Raw genomic sequence first — 11,808 nt, 5'->3', positions numbered from 1 at the left:
TCTCTCTCTCTCTCTCTCTCTCTCTCTCTCTCTCTCTCTCTCTTATCCTCTCTCCTTTTCTCTCTATATTTCTCTATCTGCTCGCAAATTAATTATATCACAGTAACACCGCACTTTTCGTCAAGAATATTTACACGAGTCATATTTTGTATTCTTCTTGAGGCAGGACGCTGCTTCGCGCTTGAATATACTCTGCCGTATAAGAAACACCACGCTCTCTGTCTGTCTTTCTTTCTTTCTCTCTCTCTCTCTCTCTCTCTCTCTCTCTCTCTCTCTCTCTCTCTCCGCCGCGGCGGTGGTTTTTCAGCACTAGCTGACGGGAAAATTAATTTATGGACGAGAGTCTACGTCGTTAGGCAGCTACGTAGGATATCTCTTGGCGCGTTTTCCCGCGGAAGCGCGTAGCTAAAAAAGAAAATCACGCATTGCGCGTCGTCGACCTCTCAACAGAGCTTTCAGTCGCTTGTCGCCGCTTCTGCCGTTTCTGCCGCTCCTCGCGCGTCTACAGTTCGCACTTCGCAGTTGTCCCTTATTGCGAGACGCGGCTCTACCTCACGGTGAATGTGCAATAACACACAGGGGCTAGGTCTCGCACTCTGCGTTTTTTGCTTCCCCCTCGAACAGGTCTTGACGAGGAGTCGAGGGTTTTGCATTTGCGATCGACGTAAAGTACCCGCAAAACACTCCCGAGACGAATCCGCGTTAGTTACGCGAACAAGTCGCGCGTTCGCACGATTTCGCGTTCTGATACAATCCGAGTCGGAGTCGCGCGAGAGTCAAAACTCATCAACCCTGAGCGGGGATCGAGAGTCAAGTCTCCTTCCTGACATTTTTAGTCCTACGACCACCTCATTGGCACGGACGACTCGATCGTTATTACATCCGCTCCAAGCCAAGCACGTCTCGCGTCTCAATCTCCAGTACTAATTAAAAACGCGCCGGAGAAGTAAGAAGAGTAGTTACTATAGTCCGCGTCTATACAGAAGTCATCGCGCTCTCACCCCTAACCGTCTCTCTTCGCGCGCGTCTCTCCTTTCTCACTCTCTCTCTCTCTCTCTCTCTCTCCCTTTCTCTTTCATTCTCTTTACCTTTCTTTCTCTCTTCCTTGGGCTAATTCTTTGTGCTTTTGGTTTTGTGGTGTCCTTTGGTACCTGACTACGAACTACAACCCAACGCAACTGCGACGACTGTATCCGTCCACGACAATCGTCCGGTCCGTTCGTCCGTCCTGCCATTGCAGCGTGAGGCCGCCCGCACACAATCCGTACTATGTCACAAGCCACACAGCCGCGGCCCAGGCCGCGGCGGCAGCGGCGGCGGCGGCGGCGGCGGCGGCAGCGGGGACCGCTGCGATGCCGCCACCACCACCACCAGGCACAGCGGCGGCCGCCAGCACGGCGGGCCCGTTCGTAGACATAGTCGGCCATCAGGCTCATCAAGCCGGTCAATCAGCGATTGCCGTTCCAGTAATGCCACCAGGAGCCGGCCGTAGCTTACATTATCATACACACGCACTGCCACACCAACAACCACCGCTCACCTATCCCAATTGGGTCCCGTTCACCCACTTCGGCTGAGAGAGGGTGCTCTTCGATTCACCAGCGGGAACGGGAGATCATGAGAAAGGATGAAAGAAATATGAATTTTTAAGCGTTGTCGAATTTTCCGCCCGTACTTTCTTAGCCGTCAGCTTGTGGCGTTCGCAGAAGTCTGCATTCTGTCGTTGCAATTCGCGTTGTTTTTCATTTCTTTTGCACTCTTCCATTGCTCTTTGCGATCGCGTTAGTAGGGAGTCGCAGAGACTACGTTCCGTACGGGATAGAGCGGTAGAAATTAGTAATCTCAATTCGCGTTCTCAGACGGCGTTATTAGATGTGACGAATGTAGGTAGAGTGTAGGTAGTTGCAGCCGGCAAGAGCGCGTCGTTATATGAAAGTTTCGTATTCCCGGTATTTTTACCGTGATCATTAACGACATAGAGATTAAAGCGAGCGACGCGAGAAGAGACGTAGGTTCGCTACATGTTAGAGCGCGTAGAGAGAATTTTTACGTTGCGCAACCGAGCAATAAATCTGGGCCGTATTTAAATGTTAGAGCGTACGCGGTCGATTAAAATCGCCGGAAAATATAAGTCGTGTTACTTAAGAATCGTATAGTGTCTGAATTTTTTAGAGAATAAATCCGAGCATCGAATAGCAATATATATAGATTTTATGCGAATCAGAGCTTAGAATACGAAAGAAGATCAAGGATGGTGTGCGTGGGAGCAGCTTTAGAAGTCTTTCAGAGATGTCTCGTAATAATTTTACATATTAGTGGTTGTAGCTTTCGTGCATCACGAGTATACGTAAAAAAGAGAAAGGAGATTACACACACACACACACACATTATATATATAAACACATAAACACACATACACGTAGAATCATGCAGGACGTCACAGAATTATCGTTAACTTCTCCAGCTGCGAATTCTTCGAGCAATTTGGACGCGTCCTTCCGACGAAATTTTCGAGTAAGGAACAGTCGTCGGAGGGACTACAGACTAAAGAAACGTCCTTGATTCTGTGATGATGCCGTATACGTATGAAAAATCAACACGAGTACTCACATACTTGTATAACATAAGCAATTGATGCAACATAGTACACACAAGTACTTATACGTCATATAATATTTATCGAAGCTGTTGGTTTTATCGGAAAGCTGCAGACTTCTTAGCATATGTACAGCACCCGTGCAGCCGGTTGACCATTTTAGAATAGTATTTTTATACGTAATATATTAAACGAGGAGAGAGACGACTGCGTAATTGCGCGCGGTGCCTGCTCGTATTGCCGCGTCGAGACGAAAACGATCATAATCGCAACGTTCAATTCTAAAGTAATTCCCGAGAGGCACGCGATGAAGAAGAAGCGTCGCGACGCGCCATTGTGAAAGAACAACTGATTTTGACGCGGCTCATCAATTGAAAAAATATGCGCGTGAGATATTTTTTTCTTCGCGCAAACGTCACGAACGCTTGACTCAGTATCAAAAATTAAGCCGCGAAAGCAAAAGTGAACGTTCGCATGATAATAGGACCACAGGAACGATTCATTAATTAAATTTCTCTCTTGTGTAATTATATTACTAGCGTTAACAAAATTTAATTTCTTTTTTCGTTTTATTTATATAGATTCGAATATATAAATATTAATTTATATTTATTCGAAGAGCTACTCAAATTGTAACGTGAGGGTCATCCGCATCGATACAAGCACACATGAGACACACACGCATACATACACACATATACGCGCACGTGAATGATAGGAAAGAGATAAGAGATTCGCGAGTCAGAACCGCGAATATGAGAGACTAGCCCGCAGATAATAACACAGTACACCTAGTACGACCTCCATCGCACTAACAAATGCTAACAATTGTCAGAATCAGGGAAAGGGGTGCTCCACCCCCACCCCCACCCCCACCCGCCTCGTCGGCATCTTCCAACGTGCATTTGAGGAACAGGTAAAGAAAAAAGAAAAGAGAAAATCAAAAAGCGGCATTCCCACACCACAGATTCCTCCTTTACGGATAAGAGAATAAAAAGAAAAGAACGCGAGAAGGAAAAGAAGCGCAGAAGAACAAAGCGCAATCGTTTCTCGTCTCGTCCGTTTGCCCCAGATACGAAAAATCGCCCTTTCAAAGAGCTCCGTCGATTCGAATTAAAATCAAGACTGTGCTTTCAGGTTCTCTCTGCTTCTTTTACGACCCGATAACGAGATACCGCCGCCACGTATATCTGCCACGATCGCCCTGCTTGTGTACCCTCCTTAGTTCTGTGTCGCACTGCTTGCTTCCATATAGGCACCGCAAAAGATCCATCCACGTGTACATACACACCTAAGCCCTGCCCAGCCGTGCACCACTAACACACGTTACATGCATCACTCTCATCGACAGCACTGTCATTAGCGATTAGCATTATTATTGTCCTCGTTATTGTCACGCCATGTCGTCGTCGTTGTCGTCATCGTAGCTATCGTTACTTTTATTATAGCGTCCATGTTACTATTATATATGTATCATTACTTGTTATTACACTATCATTAATTTTACCTCTTATAGCTTACCATTACCTTTACTTTAATCGTTATTTTTAGTTTTACTCTTAACCGTCGTCCATTGTCGAGATAAAAAGAAATTGTACGCTTGCACTCGTATATTTATGTATTTTAGCGTGTACATAGTGTCGTATAAAAAAAAAGAAAAAAACGCACAAGACGAATCGATCTTACGTGTACGATGATAAGAGCAATCGGCCCTACTCCTTTCGGTTTCTTTTAAGTTTCTATAATCCGCAGTGTCTGTGCAATATATGCAAGATCGATCGCGCCATCATACGATATACGCCGCGTACAACCGTAGGAAACGACTTAGAAGATCGCTGCTTCAAATGTATATACTTAAATAGCGATTCTCATCTAGGATAAGACTCGTTTTATGCGCTCGCTATTATATCATCGAGAATATGTCGAATAAATTATACGAGCGGAGCAATTATTTTAGAATTTCCGATGGTTATTCTAGACGCTCGTTTTCAGTTTCGACCAATTTATTCTTTACATTCAATGACCAGACCATAATTATCCTGTACATATGTACACATAAATACGTATGTGTGTGAGACGCTTCCTCCGAACTGTACATATAACTGTACCTATCTGAACACACGTGTGTATATTACTGGCATTGTGTAAAACTCAAGTATTGTATAGAACACCTAAGCATTTTATGCCTATCAGTTTTTATATGTAATGCCTAAGTATAATACCTAAATATTCTATATAATGCCGGATTTTTCACTTTGCCGGCAACATCTCCCTCTCAGTGTACATAAAACCGTGTAAAAAATCCGGTTACGTTTTACCTTTGTAAAACATGACCGCTCGGATTTTGACCCCATCCGTATTAGCAATACATTGCCGATAGCTGAACGAAATTCCACACTCGTGAACGAGTGCACCTTATATGTCCCAATGTTCCACGAAACAGCGAAGATACGAACGATCGCGTGTGTGAGTGAATTAAAGAAAGACGCTAAAAAGATCCAAGGATCTTCGCTATTTCATCCTCCTCGGCGATAGCAAACGGCCGAGGTATCCTCAGACCTCTGTCGTAACTATCATAGTTATCATAGTTACCAACTATCATAACTATCGTACGTTTAGGCGTTTATGGGAATGTGAATGTGTGTGTCGATAGCAAGAGAACAAGTATGTCAGTGCACTAGTATTCAGATCGAGACGATCTGAAGAAATCTCACGAATCTCACAAAACGTACCTTCGCCTCCTCCGATCCCCTATTTTTCGAATGTACCCCTTCGATGAAAACAGAACGCGTTCTGATCCATTGTTCTCGACAGGGGCACCAATCCGCTGGCGCCGGACGCAGTGGACCTGACGCAATTGACGTCGGTCAGCGAGTGGCTGGCCTCCATCAAGATGTCACGGTACGCGGAGAGCTTCGAGCGCGCGGGAGTGACGACGTTGGAGGCGGCGGCGCGCGTCACCGTTCAGGAGCTCACCTCCCTCGGCATCACGCTGGTGGGTCACCAGAAGAAGATCATGAACAGCGTGACGGCGCTGCGGGCACAGATGTCCGCCACCTCGCAGGGATTCCTCGTGTAATCGCGCCGCTCGCGAAATCCTCCAATGGGATCGTACGTATAACGTAAGCGGGCAATCAATCGACTGATCGGCACGGAACATCGCAAACTCCCCCCCATGGATCTCACAAATTTGCTACTTGCCTCGAGGTGCCCCAGACACGCCGTTTCTCGCCGAGAAGAGAAGAAGAGAGCGAACACCGGGCGGCGACGATCCGTGTATCATCTAGGATTCATTAATTACCTAGTCAGAGCGACCTCGAGAGAGAGAGAGAGAGAGAGAGAGAGAGAGAGAGAGAGAGAGAGAGAGAAAGAAAGAGTATCTCTTCCTGCGTAGGAGGAAGAGCCGATAAATCGAGAAGCTAAATCTTAGTGAGCCGCGGAGGTTCTATCTTGATCCGAGAGAGATACAAAGGTACTCGTACCGCAAACATTCCACGTGGAGTCCACGAGAGAGTCGAGAGAATTCATTCTTCGCGCCTATTACATCTCCTCTTACGAGGAGCAGGAGGAGATACCGACAGGGAGTACGAGGACCACACGTTCGGCATCTCGCAGCCGAAACACGTACAACGACTTACTTCGAATCCGTACGGAAGTACCCGTTGCACGAGGCTTCCGCGTAACCGATATCTATAAGCGTCAGAGGGATCACTCACGACGCTGGTATCCCGTTAACGTTAAGGTATAACGAACGAACGAACGGTGTCGTTCGAGCGAAGCTCGTGTCCAAGGAGAGGACGTCCCAGGAGAAGACGTTCCCACCGGGACGGATGTAATACACGCAAACAGCTCCGCCCGTTGCGAACAACGAGCGCCGATTCAAGTCTTTCGTTTCCTAGGCCGTCTCCGTGACCGATCCGCGCAGAGATCAGACTGATAAACGGAGACGAACAAGCCATCCCACAGTAATCACTGCCGCGAAACTCGCGTTGGGCTTCTTTTTATCGTTTTACGAGAGCTCTTGGTTTTTATAGTTTGACGCGCGAACCGCCGAACTTTGTATACGTTGTATAGTTTTTCTATTTTTTAATTATATCCGGCGTGACTCGAGACTGCTATCTCGAGTCCTTTCAATTTCCATTCGTCTTGCTAGAAGATTTTTATAACACTTTGTCAATCCAAACGACAGCTCCTTCTTAGTATACATACGCATGTAACCGCGATGCGCGGGAACATCGAACGGGTGAACTACACGGCCTAAAATGCCATTCGAACACGTCTGCTCCTGGCCTCGCTTTTCCTACGTATACTTGTAAAGCTACGTCTCTTTGTAACGACCGATATAATAAATCTCTCACGCATCTGATAAGGAGCAACGGCGGATTACTAGACAGGTAACAGAGAAGAGAAAGCACCGCATCGCGCGAACAATACGTACCAAAAAAAAAAAAAGAAAAGAAATTAACGAACCACTGATAGTTTCCGAGATTCTATCGATAGCGTGACAATTGTAGTGTAAATACATTCTGTTACATCAACACAGCGAGAACGCATCCCAATGATTGCTATTATTACGTACATACGTCGCCTATGAGAAACGCGCAAGAGCGAGTGGCGAGTGGACGAGACGAGAATGTGAGTGCGTGTATCAGCGAGACGGTTTGATCATCGACTCGTCATTCGACGAGGGACGATCGAGCGGAGAAAGAAAACAAAAAAAATCACGAATCTTGCCTTTACGTTATCCCTACATGAGAGTATGTCGTGCATACGCGGTCTATTGTACAGATACCTGTCGATTAACGAGAGCACGACGGAACAAGAAGTGGACATGTGCCAACGCGAGTGTGCAAGAGTTACTGTAGCGCGATACTGGTGTGACGCGACCACGAGAGAGAACGGGAGTGAGAGAGAGAAAGAGTGAAAGATTGAGAGAAAATGAGAAAACATGTGTGCGTGGTGTGAAGCTACATCGACGACGAATGTCGAGAGAAATTTGCAGGCCGCCCTTCGCGCTATACAATGTATGTACACGAGCGTGCGATCACCGAATACGAGATTACTATTATATATAATACGTACATATAAAGATAGATATTATATTACAAATACACGCGCGCGAGACACACTTCGATACGTAGAAGGGAGAAGGCAGATAGAGAGGCACTCTCCATCGGTAGGAGACGCGAAAAAATCGAAGGAACGAGGAGATCGCGTCCGGTTAACGAAAGAGCGCGACGTGACGCAAAGGACAGAGGTAGAGGGATAGAAAATGAACAGGCGTCCCTAACTGGCAAGCAATGCGTCAACATATCAACATTATCCGGAATGCAACGCGAGCGCGAAAGGGACAGCCGCGTACACGATACACGCGATCGCTTCGTCGAGATCAGATCGAGGTGATTCCGATCGATCGCCGATCGTGTTCTTCCCTCCGAGCTTTCCAACGAGCGAAACGCGGAGAGGAGAGTTTTAGCCAGGGAACGAGAAACAAACGTAGGAAAGTAAGCGAACGCGAGCGTGCAGCCTCGGTGGACGTTCGTCACGAGCGCTTTACGGTGCGCGGGCCGCGAAACGAAGTCGCGCGACGCGATGATCGAGTGGGCAGGCAGTTTGATTCTCATAGCCCGGTCGAGGAGTTTGCTTGCGAAGCAACGTCCATTCCACTATGCATATATCTCTAATAGGAAATTGTTTTTCTTTTTCTTAGAGAGCGAGAGAGACGCGTGGAAGGGAGGGAGCGGAAGAAGGAGGCTCGCCTCACCGCGAAATAGAATAAGATACGGCCACCGTGTCTTGTAAACGCGCTGATCGTAAAAGACTGCTTCCCGGGCGCTTCGTGAGGGGCACGCGATAACACGCATTTACACCCGGGAATATATACGTTACCGGCGACTTGTCCTCGTAAGAAAGAAACAGACAGACCAACGGGGCGGCGGACGTTAGGTATACGGGAATATTGCGCGTGAGATTAACTTCGGCTTCCAAGTGAGTCCGGCGAGCCGCGGGAAAATTTCTTAATTTAACGGTTTTTAAAATCGCTAGTGATGTAGTAGTCGACGACGTCGAAGCGACGGTAGATGACAGACAGATAGACGGCGAAGAGGACAAAAGTGCGGAGAGGACAAAAGAGAGAGGAGAGCGCGCACTTTGGTGGCCGTGATTTCGTCCTCCTCGACGGGATGCGTATAAACAACGACAAAACGGAGCGAACTTCGTAGTAGCCTTTCGTAGCCGGCCATAATTATCCAATAATTTCCCCTCGCGCACCCTCTTTATCCTGATCGCGTGGAAACGCGCGAGTCACGGCCACTGAAGGCGACTGGGAAAAAAAAGTCGGTTGTTGTCGCTCGTCTCAAAGGTGATCCAACGTTGCTTCGGTCGTTCCCCCCTCGTAACGAGATGTTGCTCGAGATCATTCTCCGAGCACACACGGAAAACACACCGAGATACGCCCTGGTGTCTTTCGGTTCGGCGTGCTGCCTTCCGCGTTCGTCGCGAGAGGAGGATAGGAGGTGAAGCGCGGTGGGCCGCGCAACGAGAGCAAAATCTCCTTTAGGAAAAACAAAAAGAAAGAAAGAGAGAGTGAGAGTGTGACAGGGAGAGAGAGAAAGAGAGAGAGTGTGTGTGGTATGTGTGCGTGTGTATGTGTGTGAAGGCTACGGAAACGGCGACGATTAAGAAGCAATAAGTGAATACACGCAAATGCAGATTTTTATATAGAGAATGTTAACAAATTTCAGAAGATATTAATTATCGATAGCGCTATCTTCCTAAATGTTCGTATTAAAGGTTAAACGAAAAAAAAAGTAAGATAAAACGTAAGAGTGGCGATGAGATCGCGCGAAGTTCCGACCGAAAGCAAATGCCGGATGAAGTAAAACTGAACGAAAAGAAGTTATGAGTCGAATTCGCGATGCGGCTGAATCGCTAATAATGTTCGGTCGGGCCTTCGCGAGTGGGATGAGAGAAGAATGAGAGAGAGAGAGAGAGAGTGTGGTCTTTAAGAACTTTCAAGCTGTAACTATCTGTGTTTTAGCGACGAACCTGCGAGTGCGACCTGAAGTTTCGAGGATGTTGTTGATTTCGACAAATCGATATTTAGATTTTCATAGAGCTCTATCAATATCACACACACGTACGGCCACGTAGGCGCGAGAAATACGTGCGGGAATTTCACGCGAACGAAACCGTGATAGGGGACGTATGTTAATTTGAGAGCGAAAGTATCTCGCGTACGACTGCCCGATCCTGTATTTCGTTCCATCGAATCTCCCCCATACCCGTATGTTCAGATTAAGCTCATCTTTGTAAAAACAAAACGAGAAAAAAGAGAGAGACAAGAGTACGCGTTACACTTTCAAAGCTTTCGATCATACTTTATGCCACAACGTAAAATATTTTCGTTGATCTCGTGTACGCGTGAATACTCTTTATTCAAGAGTGTATAAACGGAGAATCGGATAAAACACGCGCGGCAGGAAAAAGCTTGAAAAATCAAAATTCGCACGTCTTTGTTATGGTAATCTGTCTTATTTATCTTATTCTAATTTTTTCTGTTTTTTTTAATTCTATGACAAAGAGAGACGAAGAGAGAGTGTCAGAGAAAGAGGTAGAAAGAAAGTGGAAGAAAAAAGAAAGATAAGAAGTGAGAACGACAAATGGCTAAAGAGCAAATTGGTTGAACCGCCTCTCGCGTTTTCACTTAATTCTTTAATCGATTTTAACGAAACTATACTACTATTTATTAAAAGAAGAGAAACTTATTTATTGTTTAGAGAGATCTGACTAAATTGCAAACGCTCCAATTATCGTAAGTTATCTATTTACTATTTAGCGACGAGATATGGGGCAGAGCAACGCTCATTCTTTCCCTACTTTTGCGGGGGTTTTCTCGTTGGAAACTCCATCGTGTGTAAAGTATCAGACGAACGAGAAATTGACAGCTACAGTGATATAAAACAAAGAAAAAAAAAAAAAGAAAAGAAAAAAACGAGAGATATGCGATCGTCGGGATCTGTACGCAGCTATTAATATTATATTATTTAGTTAAGGCGTTAATTAAACGAGCGCGTTGTTTGACTCTTACTTTTTACAAACTCTTTCTACAGCGAACTCTGTCAAAGTACCTGCTTCGAGAAAAAACGAAAACGATGAAATCAGCGAAAAAAAAAGAAGTAAAGCATTACAGGTACCGTCCCATATATTATACATAACTCACATAGCACGCGCGCACACACACATACAGATCATACACACACAACACACATGATACGGATACAGCATCCACACACAGATCCACTTGCATCGCATTATCATCAAACATGCATACACACATATGCGTACACACGATAATTTATATACACTCGCCGAGCTGAGTTTTCATAAAGATTGGTTAAGCGAATCGCCTCCGTGTGTCTTCGATTCATTGTATAAAGAAAAACGCAAGATAAAAAAAAAGCAAGCAAAGAGTTACTGCCGACAAATTTTGGAACATGTCTAAAACATTTTTCCTATGGTGTTGTCAAGACGATGTTGAATGTACATAAGATATAATAAATAATATACCTTATACGATGTAAAAGAAACGTGCAAGCATTACATCCTTGCTTTCTTCCTGCGTTGTATCGAACGATCTGCGCAATTATCGTTAACGACATGCGCGTGCAGGAATAATGAGATATTTCGAAATATATAACACGATTTCTGCGCCGTTCTTAAAATATTGTCCATCATTATTTGTGATAAGTTGTAAGAAGATTACTGATGCATAACATACCTGAAGAAATGCGACTCCGCGGACTTGTCCGGTTCTTTCCGGTCGTGAGGATGGAACTTGAAGCACAATTAACACATCGCGAATGCTTAAAGCACTCGAACGACGAAAAGTACGATTTTCATCGCGGGAAAAACGAAACGTCCAAAGAGCGCGCATCCGTTCGAATCGGTCGATTTATTTGACTTAACGACGGTGAAGCCATCTTGCGTAAGTCTTTCACATTACTTGCGTAAACACATATTTGTTAGCAAATTAGCGATATCAATAAGAGGCAAGGTTGAGCATTAGAGAACCTCTAGTACGGAGAATCGCCAACTTGGTCACGTGACCAGCTGATTGGCTAGCATAAATATATATGAATTTAGACATTGCGACGCCAATGCAGACAAATACTTATATATATATATATATATATATATATATATATATATAT

The 11,808-nt window shown here is 45.4% G+C and overlaps 1 protein-coding gene across 20 annotated transcripts in view; it reads left to right on the top strand.

The window, feature by feature from the left end:
• Positions 1–10,773, top strand: part of LOC116851799 (ephrin type-B receptor 1-B) — a 136,101-nt gene extending 125,328 nt beyond the window's left edge. For 16 of the 20 annotated variants that reach the window (XM_032831593.1, XM_032831599.1, XM_032831598.1 and 13 more), the window contains one exon: positions 1,241–4,598. In XM_032831593.1, the coding sequence (XP_032687484.1) occupies positions 1,241–1,577 (337 nt within the window). In that variant the 3' untranslated portion in view covers positions 1,578–4,598. Of the gene's footprint in view, positions 1–1,240; positions 4,599–5,410 lie in introns of those variants that run through there. The other 4 variants (XM_032831610.1, XM_032831605.1, XM_032831602.1 and 1 more) reach the window with 2 other exon arrangements.
• The last annotated feature ends 1,035 nt before the right edge of the window (positions 10,774–11,808 follow it).

This window comes from Odontomachus brunneus, unplaced genomic scaffold (assembly GCF_010583005.1).
Source record: "Odontomachus brunneus isolate Ranch 3 - 2012 unplaced genomic scaffold, Obru_v1 Obru_scaffold_191, whole genome shotgun sequence".
NCBI lineage: Eukaryota > Metazoa > Arthropoda > Insecta > Hymenoptera > Formicidae > Odontomachus > Odontomachus brunneus.
Note: the sequence above shows the minus strand (reverse complement) of the source record. Positions and strands in the feature narration are given on the sequence as shown.